A 15,756-nucleotide genomic window follows, 5' to 3' on the forward strand; every position below is an offset into this window, starting at 1 on the left:
TAGTAGTAGTAGTAGTAGTAGTAGTAGTAGTAGTAGTAGTAGTAGTAGTAGTAGTAGTAGTAGTAGTAGTAGTAGTAGTAGTAGTAGTAGTAGTAATAGTAGTAGCAGTAGCAGTAGCAGTAGCAGTAGTAGTAGATACAAGAACCCTCCTTTCAATACTCAGCTCAACTCAACCTACAACTGACTTCCAGTCCGACTAAGCCCAAAGGCAAAGCCTATTCCAGCGTGAATAAGACAAGGATGAATGCCATTGTAGAGATCAAATTGAAGGTCAAAGTCGGATACCATGTTTCCCTCCAGTCTCGTCTCGACTTGTACCGTACTAATCAAGGTTCCAGATTTACCTGCTCTTCCCCCCCCCCCACCACCACCACACAGCTTCGTTCCCGTCTCCGAAGCATTTCCGCAAGTTAAGTTCTATTCTCTGTATCATTTCTTCTTCCCTCATTAAATGAGCTTCAATCTAAGCAGACTCGACTTCTGCCCCGCAGTAAAAGAGACACCCAAGACCCAACCACCGTTCAATCCTCAGCCCCTCAACTCCGCTTCAACAATGTCACACAGTCATCTTTCCGGCCCTCCTCAACCTCCCGGGCAGGAACACTAACATCACTCACCAAATGCCCCTCTAACTGAAAGACCTGCGCAGCATCAACGCAGCCCGCATTCCGCTGGATCTGAGGCAGCAGAGCAGCCGGATGGAGGAGATTGTACACCCACACCGCAGGCACCATCATCGCGCCATCCAGGCCGATCAGCAACTTCTCGTTCCGCATCGTTGCGCTGGTCCATCCGTGCAGCAGCTCAATCGTCCGGTACACGCTCCGGATATAGATCAGCAGTAGGGAGAAGACGGTCGCGCCACCGAGTAAGAGCAACGGAGTGTTGGAACGGATCGCATGCGGTGGCTTTCGCTTGGACAGGCGGAGCACGAAGTCGGTGGCGAGGGCCACAAACAGTGTAATGGACACGAGTTGGAAGATGATGCCCCCGACCATGATGTGGGTGCCGGTCGTCTGGCTGCTGCTGGAGCTAGAGCTGCTGGAGCTTTCCGCTGCGCGCGCGAGGAGGTCTCTTGCGCGTGCTAAAGTTCCTGATTTGGTCGATGTAGAAGTAGAGGATGGGCTTGTGGTGGTGGTTGCAGTGGTCGTACCGCCTGCTCCGCCGGACGAGGCCATTCCGCCACCGGTACCTTGGACGCCCAATGCAATCACGTCACAGATGCAGAAGATCCACACGTAGAGTTTTGGCGGCATCAGGGAGGAGTTGCGTCCGAAGGTCGACACGAGTCGGGCGAGGATGACGTATATACCCGCGGTGAAAAAGGTAGGAGCTGTTGAGTTTGGATTCAGAATTAGCATCTGCTTTTTAGGGCTAAGGGCAAACACGCCCGGCACGCCCAAGTGAAAGAGAGAGAGAGAGTGTATGTGTGTGGCATTTACCGATGATCAGGGTGGTGATTTGCATCATATAGGGTGTTTGGGCGTAAGGACACTTCGCAGACCAGATTCGTGCTGCCCATCCCAGTAGCTCAACTGGTATTTGTATGTGTGAGTTCGCCGAAGATGAGCAAGTGTCGTGGTAGCGGGATGCAGCGAAGGTTGTGTACATACCTAAGCATCCGATCGAGAAGACAGCACACCACCAGGCACGATAGTAAATCACTTGTGCGGTATGGATCAGCATCGAGAGGCCAAAGAAGGCCACAAAACATGATGCTGCCGTAAGTGAGGGTACATAGCCATAGGACGTTTCAACCCCAGTGACATAGGCGTGGCATGTGTCTTGGCTATAGCCTTCCATAATCTAGTACTGTCAGCTGTCAGCACTGACTATGCTATCCTAATTGAGACAGGTAATGAGATTGTGGAAGATTGAAGCGCGGACAGGGAGTATTTAAAAGAACGTAAGATAATCGTCCATCCATGGTTGATGCTGGTTGAGTCGGATCCTTATGCGGACTCTCTCTATTGAGTAGCGCGATGCCTCTTGTTCGAGCGCCAGCCATCAGTGTCCAGAATTAGAGATAAACTGTCCCAGGAACGTTATTGCCATGCATCTTCAGACCAAGCATGCTAGATGTTCCGTACTCGTGTTCCGCTTTCGACCGAAGCGGTTACGGCCAACGTGGTTGGGAGGTCCACTTGCACCCTCGCTTGTGGATCTCGAACCCGCTCAACGCCGCGCGGTCTTCCTCTCCACTGCAAGGACAGGTAGAATAAGCTGTACATAACAGCAAGTCTCAGCTATTTTCCTCTAGGCCCACCTTTGGCCAAATAACAAATACAATCGGGAAGTTGATCAGATTTTGCCTAGATGTCAGTTCATCGGCCACAGTCTCTTGTAGTTTCACCCTACCGTCCAATCAATCCCGCGAGTAGTGAGAGATAGCATAGCAGAGTTGCGGAGAGGCAACAGAATCTCTGGATGTTTATGTTTATATATAAGAGTATATACACCGTCCTATTCTTAAGAAGAGCACCTATATAGACCTGCCTTTCAGCTTCCCTCCTTAACAGCGTGAGTGTCAAGAAAAAATCTATGTATCAACAAAGGACCCCTCAATGTAATTCACAAATCCAGTATCCGAATCTCATCAATCGGCCATCGAACCAACGCCCGATCATCTTCCCCCAGAAAAGTCCATATCCCCCGTAAGATATGCGCCGGCCATCCGTGCGAGACCCAGGTTCCGTCCTTCCGATACATGAGGACCGCAAAATGCGCGAGAAGCACCAGCGGCACGGGCTGTTTCGCCTGCAACGCTGTCCAGAACGGCTCCTCCAACTGCGTCACCCACGTGCACAGGACGAACCCAAATGGCTCCGGTTGCATGGCAGTTGCCGCCGGACGCCCAGGGCCAGGGCAATCCACACTCCCGCCACCGGAAAATGCCGATCGAAAGGCTCGTAGAGTATGGTCCATGGCCATTCTGTATATCGGCAGCAAGGGATCTGCGGCCGCCCGCTCTTCGGTAAACGCGCACACCCGGGTGAGGGCTTCTTGCCACCCGGCGCAGTGTTGCCTAGCAGCGGCGGAACAGTGGGAAGGATGTCCTCCTTCGGACAGATCTTGGGACTGCTCTTCGTTGGAGGGGGCACGCCCCTTCTGCAGCATGGTGGAGATGGTGTCGACCCCGCGCAGCAGCGCAAGCCACTCGACGGGGCCGGCCCCGCCGCGGTTGAAGAACAGAAACTCCCCGGCTCGGGGCCCGCGGGCCAGGCTGATGAAACACACGAGAATGGACCCGATCCAGACCGCGTCGGCGCTGGGATGTGTGAGGGCTTGGGGTTGAGACAGCGCGGTGGACAGCAGCTGCAGGCCAGTTCCATAGTGGTAGTCAAAGCGCAAGGGACAGCGATTGCAATTGCGGCGAGACTCCGGCTCCGGGCTCCGGGCCAGATGGAGACAGGCCAGCGCGAGCATCAAGTGATGAACCAGCGGAACCTTGAATCCCATGCGCGGAACCACGGACTGCCAAAAGGAGAGGCTTGGGGCGTCTTCCATTAGGCTCAGGCATGTTGAAGAGAGAAAAAAGTGCTGGAGCTCGAAATCTTCCAGGCAGAACGCCGGATCTGTGGACTCCGTGGACAAGGACACACGAAGGGTTTCTTCGGCCAGACTGGCAGAGGGGGCAGAAGGGGCAGCAGAGACGTTCACGTAATTGAATTCCACAAATTGTATCTTGAAATTGTTGATTCCTGGAAGCTCTGCTCTGGCTCTTGGATTCTTCCGGGTGGTCGCCGTCGCTGAGTGGGCGTCCTTTAAGGAGGGGCCATACACGCACTGAACCGAATGGTTGAGGCAGTTCGAGCACTCAGGCTTCATCTCATCGCACTGAGATCCGATTAGCCCTCTTTCCGAGTCTCGATCATTGAGAAATGTGCAATACCTTCACGTGCCTGCGCTTACAGGTCCTACACCCATCCCGCGATTTGCGGTGGGACTTTCGTGGCATGACAGGCCTGGGTGATGCGTAGGGAGACGAATTTGAGCTGTCCATCAACAACGAATATTCGATTCTTACATCATTGTGAGGAGAACGAGTGTGAGGTATCAAGAACTCTTGAAACATGCAACAGCTACCATAAAAAGAATAAGTATCACTACACATGGTAGGAACCGTGGATTGATTGGTGAACATATTTGATTAGCGACCCGGCCACGTAAGCAAGCAGGCTATCTCTCTCCGCAACTGAGGCAGTGTAACTAACCATGGACAATTTTCCCCAGAAACTCATATATCTCGAAGGAATCTACAATAACCAACTACTTCTGATACATGAAACGATTTACTGGAACCCTGATGTTTCACCGCCTACAAGGCAGCAACAACAGGGGATTTTGCAGAGATTTGTCACTACTCTTGCATGCAATCAAATATACCACTAACATAGTTCAACCTTCTTAAGGCCATTTAACAAGCAACACCTCATTTTCGGCTCAATACCATTGTCCATGCACCATCATGCACTCTCAGCAGACCAATCTCATTCGCAGTCTGAACGAGTTCTACACCCTACTCTACCAACTAGGCGCCTACGAAGAAACCAAGATCCTCCGACCAGAGCCCAGCCGCAGCAGCAGCAGCATAGACCCAGCAAATCGCCATCCCTCGGGCGCCATCAACCGCGCCGCGGCATTGGCCGCCGGATTCACCCCGGCCGCGGTCGATCTGATGGACCAGATCCCCTATCTGGACGTCGGGGTGCTGGAATTTCAGATCTGCCCCAATACGTTTGCGATCAACTATCGAAACGAGAAGGATCACGACCAAGGGAGCTTCGAGGCGTGGCGATCGACCTGTTCTCCCGAGATCGAACTGCCCGAGAACACGGTGGCCTTGACGCAGGCCTCGGGCGGGGGCAGGACCTGGCTCTATGATGTGGGGACCGGTGTGTCTTTCTTCCTTTTCTATGGCTCGCTAACTGCTTCAATTTTGTTTCTCTCTCCTCTTTCTGATTTATGCGGACTAATTTTGGCTGACTCTAGGACTTATGCGCGACTGGGATTTGGGGAGTGAGGAGGATCCCCTCGTGGTGCCGGCCGATCTGCCCTCCAAGGTTCTGGCTCCGTATATTGAGAAGTACAGGAGTCTGCACTATCTGATCATCCCGACGGGGTTGGACTGTGCGTGGGAGCTGTTCATGGCTGGACAACCGCCGGAGGACTGGGGCCCCTGGGACCGGTTGGATTGGTACCTCGATTATGGGCAGTGGAAAGCGACCCGATATATCCTGCAACTCTATCTGCAGCATGGCTGGGAAGTCACTTCAGGGATGCCTTTATCACAGGAGCAGTTTCGACGGCCGGACTTTTTGAGAGCGAGGGACCAGTACTGGGCAGAGGTGGTTGTGCCCCTGGGCCAGGCGACGGAGATGTTTCGAAGACAACGGATGGTAGAGACGTTGTGAAGATCGAATCAACTCTGATCCCCGAGCTGGATAGGGAGCCAGAAGTCATGGGGACGCACCCCTTGGAGCTGCGCGCAGATGGCACCCTCACGCTCGACAGCCGACTGCTCCTTGAACCTCGCCGCCTCGTCGAACCCCATCAGCCAATCGCCTGTTTCGCGCATGATGAGGTCTCTTTGCTCCTGTGGAGATCCAATTTGGGCGCTGATTTGGTCGAATCCTGCATCCTCAACCAGGGATGCTGTTGTGCTGGCACGTTGCGGGAGGAGCAAATGCGGTAGTGTATATCAACCAGCCAGATGGTGATAAACCGCTGATTACCCGGCAGGTTACGGCTTTGAAGTGATAGAGGCAGTGTCCGGGATCTTAGGGTGTTATGCCAGCCTAGGAAGCATCCTTGATAGGTGGCAGTTGCTAATCCCAGGGTTTGTACCCATGTTCCTTCAGAAGCCAATGAACATAGTAGTCGGCATCTCCCGAGAAGGTTGGGTTCTTTGCAGTCAGCTTGATGCTGCTGACACGCACGATCACTTGCAATTCCTGGTTGCAAGAATGGCTCTGCAAACAAAATGATTATTACTGGTGATCCCCGGGTGGCGGAGGGTGGTTCTTGAAAACCTTGCTATAATTCTTAGTCATATTAACAATCGGCTTCGCAATTCTGCCTAGTTTCCACTTATTATAGTAGTATAAGACACCAGGTTCAAGGTACTGGAGAGTGTAAAGCCTACCCTATTTCTCTTACACAACCTCGACTACTCGCTCTACAGACTCCCACATCTCCGGAGTTATAAAGCCCAGTAGGTTCTTAGGATATACTAGATCTGATAGATTATCATCAATAATCAGCAATCTCGGGCCGGGTTCGGGAATTGCAAGATATTATTTAATCTTAGTGTAATATATTGCCCAGGTCTGCCTCGGCCAGTACTGATCAGGCCAATGCCATTCCTAATTTTCCAGCTTGATTTTATAATATTAATCAATAAGCTTACTCCTTTAAAATCTATATATTCTATTGCGGGGCGGATAGCGACTAACAGGCTTCTTAATTAAAATATTATTTTATAGCTCTAGACAGGCGGAAACCAGCTTTTTAATAGCAGCATAGGCCCTTCTGTTACATGGGTGGAGGTTATTGATATAGAAAATAACTTGCGTATCAGTACCTACTAAACTAATAAATTATACTTTGTACAGTAGCTACTAGAATTTATAGGACCAGCAATACAGGGATCTAAGACCGTTGTTATGTAGTAGACATCTATATTATTTTATCTACATATCTATAGGGTGCTGATGCATGGGTATAATATAGATAGTAGAGTCGGCAGTAGCTTATAATAAACCAGCAGCAGTTATAGTAACTTGGCCTTCTTGATAAGAAACAGCAGTGCGACTATAGACCAGTATGTACAAATCTAGATCCATCAGCTCATATTGTCCAAATCTCTTATAACCACCCTATTCCCCCATGAGTGGCTGAAATGCTTCCTAAAACTTCCTGCACAAGCTCTTGCTGACAAGCACAGCTGACTTATATACTTCTAAAACCTATATTAACAATAAAAGTATAATCCTTTTTATAGTATTTGACTGTTTTATTATATAGCTCTATAATATACTAATCCTATATTTTTAAAATAATAAGATCTATATTAACACCCCTATTTCCAGTCTTCTTCGGTTTTAAATAGGCTTAGGACCAGATACGCATCTTTTTATACTAATACTATATAATATCTTTGTTAAGTATATTATTCTTTTAGTTCTGCCGCTTGGTTAATATCTCTCTAACACGCAGTATAAGGATCTCAGATTAGCTCAACTAAGTCGCTTGACCTCAGCTCCCAGTCCAGTTTGGGAAAGCTTTCGTACGCAAAGTGTCAACCGGGGGGTAACTCATAATTCACAGGGATATCAAAAAGCTGGGGACCTGGAGCTGACCATTCTCGCAATTGTCCCATCGAATGGAGGTCATTGATTGTGCTGTGTAGTGTGGTGTAGGCTGGTCGAGACACAGGAGAAAGGTCAATGCGGAAAGAGTAGGCAGAGCAGAAGAATGGAGACTCGGAGACGGCGTGAGAAGCTAGAGCCGGATGCAAGTATAGTGTGTCGTTTGGCAGAGCGTCTTGCTATATCCTCTCTCTTCATCTACCCTTCGAGCCTGCAAGCCCAGGCATTCATTCCGTTTCATGAAATTTCCTTCCTGCATCTACTCACTCTCTACTTTTGTAGGGCACGGGTGTTGCCCGCCTGCGGCTTGCGGGACCACCGAAGCACAGCCCTAACCGTTAGGGGCCAACTGTTAGGGGCTAGCCGGAAGATCACGAACTATCTCCACCATACCACGAGCTGTCCGTGCAGTACCAGGTCTCGCAGGCCATGGAAACCCAGGAGAACTAGATTCGGTGGTGGCGGGTGGTGGATCTGCTGATCGCCGACCCGGCGCACTATCATCCACTCAAGTCGACGTGGCCCAGCACCCAGAACTCGACCAGCACTAGTCCCTGACCTTCATGCGGGATCCTGATCAGCTCCGGCGCGGGCTATCGGCGGACGACATCGCCAAGAACGGTCCGGATCGAGAGGAGGATCATTACGGAAATGAACAAGCTGGTAGAGGTTTGCTTCTGGTTTGAAGTTTGAGGTGATAGAAGCGATTGATTTCTCTTATCTTTTTACGAAGGTTATTGCGTTCTCTGGTTTCATCATTGGTCAATGTACTGCCTTGCATTGCATTACGCAGCCATACACTGGGAAATAAGCCCTAAAAGAAGGGTTGGATCATACACATATCTTTTGTCGAAAAACCGTCCCTCATACCTCTTTTCAGGGAACATGAAAATGCAGAGCCAAGTTTGATATCCAGAACACCCCATGCAAACATTAAAAAAAAAGTATAGTGCGTCATTCTGTCTTCATGCCCCTCGCTCGCCGCCCCAGAAAAGAATACACATACAGAGAGATGAGACAAAAAGTGGGGGGTTGCACATCATCTTACACAAATCGAAAGAAAAAGCCCACAAAACAGCTTTTGGATATGTGGGGGAGGGGCGGCGGCTGGTGAATCAGGTCGTTACCCACTCAAGGGCTGAAGCAACTTCAACAGAAAAAGATCGTGTTGTGTTCTGCATTTCGGCATCTCTGCATCTTTGCATCCGCTCCCTGCTATATTTTTTACAAGCCTGTGTCCGCACATGAGAATGGACTCCCGACTGTTCCTTCTCGGTAGCTGATGATCACACTTTCGATGGAGGCCTGTTTGAATGTTAGTTTTTCTTCTGCGGAGAATAGGCGTGATGGGTAATGAACTGCGCGGTTCCAAGGACGGGGCAAAGGAGGGACGAGAAAAGAGAGGGGGAGGCAGGAGGATATGAACCTACATAAGTACCCGGTCCCAAGAAGAACAACCCCGCGAGAATCAATCCGACGTTCACGATAAAACCCAACCAGCCCTTCCACCCGCGATTCTTATAGAATCCCGGCCCGTAATCCTCGCGGCGCATGCGCAGGTACGCCGTACCCCAGAAGATGAACCCGAAGAACGAATCGAACAGGGCGCTCATGATGGACTCTAGATCGGAGAAGAAGGGGATGACCTCTGCGATAATGAAGGCGGCGATCCACAGACAACACAGAATCCCGGCCCAGGCGGCCCAGCCGACGACGGTGTGGTTGCCCTTGTGGCGGGTGCCGTCGAAGAGGCGGAAGAAGAGGAAGCGGGCGGAGACGGAGGCGTACAAGACGCCCAGAAACACGAGGGTGGGGATCATGAAGGAGAAGGAGACCTTCTTGTAGGTCTCGTTGCCGAGGGAGCCGAACGCGGGCGAGGTGATGTATTGATTACCGGTGTAGGCGTACACGATGGCGCCGACGAGGGAGAAGACGATGATCTCGGCGATTGTGACGGCGGTGACGGACTTCCAGAAGTCCTTGGGCTCGCGCATTTCAGCGATGAAGCTCGGAAGCGTGATCTGGCCGACGAAGGTGTAGCTGATGTTGAGGAATGCGCTGACGCCCGAGACGAAAGTTGTGCCGGCCACAGGTACAGCGGTCACGATGGGGTCGCCCTTGGCCGGAGTGTAGCCGGCCGGGTGGTCTTCGATAGCGGAGAAGATAAGGGCGAGCATAACGGAGATGAAAGTGGTGAACGCGGAGAGGGTGGCCACCTTGGAGAGCGCGTCGAAGGTCCGCGGGAGGGAGCAAACGAATGAGATGACCGCCGTCACAACGGAGAAGACGATTGTACAGGCTCCATGTCCGGTGATCGTGTTGAGATATTCTGCGCCAACGAGGCAATGGAGGCCCTAGTGGCGGTTAGTTTCAGAGCTGGGAAAGGTTTGACGTGCGACATTGTCTCTACCTGAATAAAGGTGTTGTTAAGCAGGAACATGACAGCCGTCAAGTACCAGACCACCTTCGAATCCCAGAAAATCATCTGTCCAATGTCGCACACATCGCGTACGTGAGGATGTCGCAAACAGAAACGCCTGAATATGTGAGCTATATCCTGCAGCACGCTTAAATCTACGTCACGTACCAAATGATCAACGAAGTATACAACACAGTCATGGCGATAAACACTGTCAGGATCAACCCAGGTACTAACCCCAGAACGGAGTAGGACCAGGGAAACGACATGATAGCCAGGCAGATGTACTCGGAGAAGAGCAGCGCCGCCGTCTAGAGACCAGGGCTCATATTAGCACGAATACTCACTTCCCACTGACAGCTTTGCGGCCACACACCTTTTGCCAACTACATGTGCGATATTTGATCGAATTCTCTGCCTCCAGTTGAATTTGTCTGCCCACTTCCCCTTCGGAGTCCGAGCTCGAGCCGGGCTGTAATTTCTGGCTCTCCAGGTCCGCATGTTTCGTCTCGTCGGTCAGACTGTGCTCAGGGATGGAGGAGCGGCCCGTGGGCTCGGGGACGGTGGACTCCGCCATTTTATGGAGCGGACAAGCCGCTGGTGTAGGGAGCGAGCGAGGATGGAAGCTGAAAATAGGAGGGAAACCTTCGGAGGCATGTACTGCGCTTGGAGGGAAAGAAGAGTCTGGTTTTGTGGGGAGAGTCTTAGTCGGGGCATCAGCACATGGATAGAGTGTGGGGATACTTACCTTGAACTAAGGAGAATGACTGACTGACTCAGTCAGTGATTGACAAGCAATGGAAACAGCACTGTTATGAAGAACTGAAAACCAGAAGTAAGTTGTCAGAGTGAGGGAAGTAGAGATGGCGCAGGAAAGATGCAAGAGCCGACAGCTGAAATCTTTCCACCCACTGACAGACAAACGGACGGAGTGACAGACAGACAGAAAGACAAGAGGGTGCGCCGATCGCCCCGCGTCAAGGCCAGGCTAGCCCCGAAGGAACAGGCAGAAAGTTCCCAAGCAGTCAATCAATGAGCAATAAGATGAAAAAAAGACTGGTTGCAATCTCCGATCCCAACTCAGGTTGTTCCCTGTTCGGATTTCGCAGCGACGGACTCGGAAGTTCTGCTTTCATGAGATGACGTAGCAGCCCATCCGGCGGAACAACAGCAACATACTGCAGTATGTATGGCTGAACATTGACAATTGGGTTCCATAGTGAGGTTTGGAACTGTTGAGGATTGCTATAGTAATAATATTCGCTGTAATTGGCCCGAGTATATCGAGTAACAAGAACTTCCAGCAACGGTATTTCTTCTCCATCCCCGGGACTGCTCAAACTACTCGGTACAGTTTCCTCCCCGCCCGCCGCACTCGGCAATTCCCCGCTCCACACCAGTTGTCCATGGGGCGGATGGACCCGATCAATGTCGATTTCCTTCTTAGTCTGCCCTCCGCCCCGCATTCGGCCGGTTGACATTCCACTGGCATTGCTCGTGCAGAGAAGGTAGATTATGCTTGAATCGCAATCTCAATACTTCTTCTGCTGCAACCGCATTCCAACGATACCAACATCGACTGTGCAAAGCGCATCATGCGATCATTGCTCTAATACTTTCAAAGGATTTAATCCCAGTCCGTTGTGGAGCCTATCAGAAATCTCTGCTGACCAGGGCTGCATCAAAGAAAAAAAAATCGAAAAGTAGGAAGAGGGGCAAACGGAAGTTGGACCTCGAATTAACCTCTAGCACGCTATGCGCTAGTTGATGGCGTGCTTCCAAGGTTGTTGTTTGTTCACATCGCCTTTCCACGTGTGAGATGTCGGACCTTACCATGTTTCTCCATGCACACACACCTCCCAGACAACCAGGTTACTCGCCCGGGTGTCGGGGATGTCCGAATCGAGCAGATCGATTTTGGCTGGGAAGAAAAAACTGGCCAAGTGTGGCTTGACCGCTATGATATCATCCGCCCCGACCGAGTGGGTGAAGCGCAGCGCCACAATCCCGCACTAGTGGCTGGAACTGCCAACGGGTCTGCCATTCTAGACCGTCTCGACTGCTACTGTTCCTATGAAGTGCATATGATTGCTTACGTCTCACTGATAATAACCCTCACCCCCATCTGAAAGATGTGAAAGTAAAAGAAAATACTACATAGAGCTTTTGTGGTATCTGCAGGATGCGATTGACTAAATACAACACGAAAGTGGGTTTCACATACCCTCGTCTTCCCCGGCCAGCAGGGCCGCATAATCCTCCATCGACGCGAAGGTAGGCAGGTGCTTGAGCTTGCGCCGCTTCTTGCGCTCGCTGTTCTTGTCCTTCTCCTTCTCGTCCTTGGACGCACTCGGCAGGTGAGCATCGAGCTCCACGTCTGACGGCAGCTCTTCGTCGCTGTCGATGAACGCCTCCTCGTCCGAGACGTCCATGTCGAACGCATCCTCGTCGTCCGAGAGCTCCTCCTCTGCCTTGGCCTTCTTCGTCTTCTTGGCCGGGGCGGGGACCTCGTCGATGTCCTCCATCTCGTCGTCAGAGTCGAGGTTGATCTCCACTTCATCGTCACCGCCGGCATCTTCCTCGTCGCTCTGGTCGTAGGCAGACTCCAAGTCGTCCAGATCCAGGTCGTCGTCGTCGCTGACGCCAGCTTCCAGGTCGGGCCGAGAGTCCACCAGGGCCTTCCAGATTTCGGACTCGGCGTCGCTGAGCTCGCCCTCCTCGTCCTCGTCACCCGCATCCTTGCCGGCCTTCTTCTTGCGAGCCTTGTCCTTCTCCTGGCCCTTGCTGACCCGGTTGAAGTACTCGTGGAAGAAGACATCCTCGGCTGCCACATCTTCTGCCTTCTTCTTCCAGAAGGCTTCCGAGTTGAGCGGTAGCTGCGCGCCAGTCTTGACGGCGGCAACAAGGCGGTCCTTGACGTCGCTGCCGGCAAGAGGCTGCATGATCGAGGCTCCACGAGTGACCGCAGCCGCCTTAGGAGTGCGGTAAACGAAACGGTCGAGGAAGTGCGTGAGAGTATGGATAGTCAAATCGGGCTGTCCGCTCATCACCTGGTGATCAAGTAAATGAGCCGCATTGACCGAGACAGAGGGATGGAAGTGAGACAGGTAGGGCAGCTGGAAGTCGTCGAAAGTCAGCGACTGCAGAATAATGGTCAAATAGCTATACGTACAAGTTCCCAGAGACACGTGCGGTCGGCGTTGCTGTGCTCGGGGTCTCTTTTGCGGGGGTCGTAGCGAATAGACGGTTTCTCGGGTTTGGTCTCTTCAGGCTGTTCTTGAGGCTCATCGTCCTCGTCAGGAACGTCCCGGAAGACTTCCTCCTCATCGTCTTCGTTAAGTTCGGGCTGGTCAAATAAGGCGCGGAGATCGGGGAACGTCTTCTCCAGCTCACGAATCAAGTAGAAGACACCGCAGATGAAGGCGGGCTGGTGCATTCCAAGGATCTGAAGGAGACGTTTGACAAAGGCCTTGACACGGCGAGTGTTCAAGTCATTCTTCAGGGACTTAAACAACAGGTTGAGGTAAAGGGATTGCTTGGAGGACGTTGCCAGGCGAGGATCGAGCAGAGATTCGTACAGAGTCCGGTAGAAGCGATCCGCACCGACTTGGTGAGAGGCCGTCAATTGCTGGATCAGCATGAGCGCCTGAATACTCGTGTTGAAGTTGGAAGAGTGCGTGATGCGGAAAAGAGTGCCGAGGTGCTTCGTCAGGCTGATTTCTGCGTTAGCTTTGTCAAGACTCACGGAGGATATAGGACATACCGTTCACCGTCGGAGCTGGTAAAGGGATAAGCTCGGTTCACACCGGTCAAAACCGCGGAGGTCAACTTGTCTTGCATCTCTTCAGTTTGCGCTTGACCCTTGTCATCGTCCTTGCCCTTGCCCTTGCCCTTGCCCTTATTTCCGAATTTGCCATTCTTCTTGCCCTTGTATCCCTTGCCCTTGTCTTCCTTGGCAGGCTTCAATAAAGAAACGAAGAGGGCGAAGTAGATGTCGAGCAACTTCTCAGCGACCTTCTCCTCCTTGAGACTCAGAACCGTCTGGTTTAGTGAGATGATAGCGTAGTACTTGGCGTGCTGGCTTTGCCCAGGTCGGAAGAGGACCTCCTCAACACCTGAAATAATCGTGGACTTCATGAGAGGATGCGCCTGTTCAAGTTGCAAAAGTAGGTAAGACGCCCGCGAGGCAATCTTCTTAGACGTATCACCAAGCTTATTCACCAACAGGCGCAACAGATTCGTCTCCTGCTCAGGCTTCTCCTTCAACAGTTCGTAGACGTAGCTGACAGCGCGCGAGCGGGAGAAATCGATCTCGTCGTTGCACCAAACTTCGAGAATTTTGAGAACCTCAAAGTACTGATCCTTTAGGAAATGCTCGTAGGCCCAGACAATCAAATGGCTTTTCTGAAGACCATTGGGAAGAGCATCTCCTTCAGACCAGCGATTGCTCACACCTTGCAAGGCAGCCACAAGCGATGGCTGGTTGGCGAAGGCCCGAAGTCTGCGATCGCCGGGCAAGATGGTTCCCTGGGCGAACATATCTTTGAGCGACCGAAGAACTTCAACGGCCTGAGCACGACTGCGCTTCTTTCCGAGGGCAATCAAGTTCTCCAAAGCCTTGGTGTTGTGAAGGGGCGATTCTTGTACGGCAAGCGTCAAAGCGGAGATCTTATCGCTGAGCGTACCAGTGGACATGATAGTACTGTAGAACTTGTGCGACGAAGAGGCAGAAGCTGCTTGCGCATCAGCGTATTCTTTAGCCTCCTTTTCGAGAAGCGAATTTGCGTAAGTGTGGAAACGCTCGATTAGGTGGCGGGCTACAGGGCTCGATTCCTTCTTCGCAATGGTTGGGAGTTCGATCATGAACCAGTCGGACCTCGGAGGAACGGACTGATCGTCTGGTCAGCATGCTTTGCCAGAATCATGGATGAATTGACTTACCAGTTTGGAGAACTCCTTGGGGAAGATATTTTCAGCAGCGGCCTGCTTGGCGGCCTTCTCCTTCTTGTCCTCCTTCGGGGCTGGTGTGGGAAGTTCATCCTCTGAGACCTCTTCTTCTTCCTCTTCCAGGTCCTCGTCATCGTCTTCAGCATCGAGCTCCATGCCACCAGTCTCTTCATCGTCGTCCTCTTCAGCATCCTCTTCTTCCTCTTCCTCTTCTTCTTCAACTTCGTCGTCTTCAAGGTCATCGGGAACCACCTGGCCTGCGGCAGCTAGCATGCTAGCCAGCTCCTTCCTCAGAGAGTCTTCCTCAGACTTGCCCTTAGGCTTCTTCTCGGTGGCATCCTCGACCTCGGACTCGGAGTCGACACCGGCCAAGAGATCCAAGTCCTCTTCCGTACCCCCAAGGGCCAGAATCTCCTGCCGTAGAACATCGTCACTGTCCTCCTTGTTCTTTGGCTTTCCCTTCCCGATATCCTTCTTCGCCTCCCCAGCAATCACATCACCATTGCGATCGCGCTTCTTTCCCTTGTTGTTGTTCTTATCGTCGGCGGGCGCCTGCTTCAGCTGAGGTTTCGACGCAACCTGCTGGCTCTTCTTCGGTGTATCAGCCGGCGCCGACTTTCCCTTGCCGTTCTTCGACTTCTGCTTGGCGTTGTTCTGATCCTTCAAGCGCTGTTCAATCTTCTGTCGCAAGCCGGCGAATGCACTCTCCTCCAACTGGGGGACAGACTCAGCGGCAGGGGTGGACTTTTTGGCGGCAGCTCCACCACTACCACCACCGAGAGGGATGTTGTTCGCTCCAGAGGAGGAGGAGCCTTTGCCCTTATTGCCTTTGGCCATATTGACAGGGTGGGATGAATGGCCAAAATGCTTGCTCTCCTTCAACTTTTTTTCTGCCGCCCAAAAAATTATGGGGGGTCCGCTCTTTCCAGGCCGCCGGAGAAAATGGCGGGCCGATCTGCCGTAGTACTTGCTGTGCCCGACCCTCGGACCATGTTCACTATCATATTGGGTTTAGTGCCT

At 52.0% G+C, this 15,756-nt stretch overlaps 6 protein-coding genes across 6 annotated transcripts; 1 reads left to right on the top strand and 5 right to left on the bottom strand.

Moving 5' to 3' along the window:
• Positions 1–536: 536 nt before the first annotated feature.
• On the bottom strand, positions 537–1,803 carry BO82DRAFT_271666 (RTA1 domain-containing protein; the record flags this gene model as incomplete). The annotated part of the gene is made up of 4 exons (XM_025630994.1): positions 537–1,047; positions 1,171–1,333; positions 1,443–1,535; positions 1,614–1,803. The coding sequence occupies 4 exons, from the start codon at positions 1,801–1,803 to the stop codon at positions 537–539; spliced, it is 957 nt and encodes a 318-aa protein (XP_025497426.1).
• A 747-nt stretch (positions 1,804–2,550) lies between these two features.
• Positions 2,551–4,032, bottom strand: BO82DRAFT_388241 (Zn(II)2Cys6 transcription factor; the record flags this gene model as incomplete). Its single annotated transcript, XM_025638370.1, has 3 exons — positions 2,551–3,866; positions 3,913–3,995; positions 4,028–4,032. The coding sequence occupies 3 exons, from the start codon at positions 4,030–4,032 to the stop codon at positions 2,572–2,574; spliced, it is 1,383 nt and encodes a 460-aa protein (XP_025497427.1). The 3' UTR covers positions 2,551–2,571.
• A 371-nt stretch (positions 4,033–4,403) lies between these two features.
• BO82DRAFT_349743 (uncharacterized protein) lies at positions 4,404–5,736 on the top strand. Its single transcript, XM_025633950.1, has 2 exons — positions 4,404–4,895; positions 4,993–5,736. The coding sequence occupies exons 1-2, from the start codon at positions 4,469–4,471 to the stop codon at positions 5,412–5,414; spliced, it is 849 nt and encodes a 282-aa protein (XP_025497428.1). The 5' UTR covers positions 4,404–4,468; the 3' UTR covers positions 5,415–5,736.
• BO82DRAFT_349744 (uncharacterized protein) lies at positions 5,231–5,590 on the bottom strand. Its single transcript, XM_025633951.1, has one exon. It carries the CDS (start codon positions 5,576–5,578, stop codon positions 5,423–5,425), a length of 156 nt encoding a protein of 51 aa, XP_025497429.1. The 5' UTR covers positions 5,579–5,590; the 3' UTR covers positions 5,231–5,422.
• Positions 5,737–8,115: 2,379 nt separating the features above from the next.
• On the bottom strand, positions 8,116–10,809 carry BO82DRAFT_349745 (putative neutral amino acid permease). The gene is made up of 6 exons (XM_025633952.1): positions 10,538–10,809; positions 10,166–10,473; positions 9,958–10,100; positions 9,781–9,907; positions 8,801–9,724; positions 8,116–8,675 (listed from the first exon to the last, which is right to left on the bottom strand). Exons 2-6 carry the CDS (start codon positions 10,364–10,366, stop codon positions 8,595–8,597), a joined length of 1,476 nt encoding a protein of 491 aa, XP_025497430.1. The 5' UTR covers positions 10,367–10,473; positions 10,538–10,809; the 3' UTR covers positions 8,116–8,594.
• A 1,140-nt stretch (positions 10,810–11,949) lies between these two features.
• On the bottom strand, positions 11,950–15,604 carry BO82DRAFT_349747 (RNA-binding ribosome biosynthesis protein MAK21). Its single transcript, XM_025633953.1, has 4 exons — positions 14,731–15,604; positions 13,553–14,679; positions 12,962–13,502; positions 11,950–12,905 (listed from the first exon to the last, which is right to left on the bottom strand). The coding sequence occupies exons 1-4, from the start codon at positions 15,571–15,573 to the stop codon at positions 12,006–12,008; spliced, it is 3,411 nt and encodes a 1,136-aa protein (XP_025497431.1). The 5' UTR covers positions 15,574–15,604; the 3' UTR covers positions 11,950–12,005.
• Positions 15,605–15,756: the final 152 nt, after the last annotated feature.

Source organism: Aspergillus uvarum, assembly GCF_003184745.1.
Source record: "Aspergillus uvarum CBS 121591 unplaced genomic scaffold BO82scaffold_1, whole genome shotgun sequence".
NCBI lineage: Eukaryota > Fungi > Ascomycota > Eurotiomycetes > Eurotiales > Aspergillaceae > Aspergillus > Aspergillus uvarum.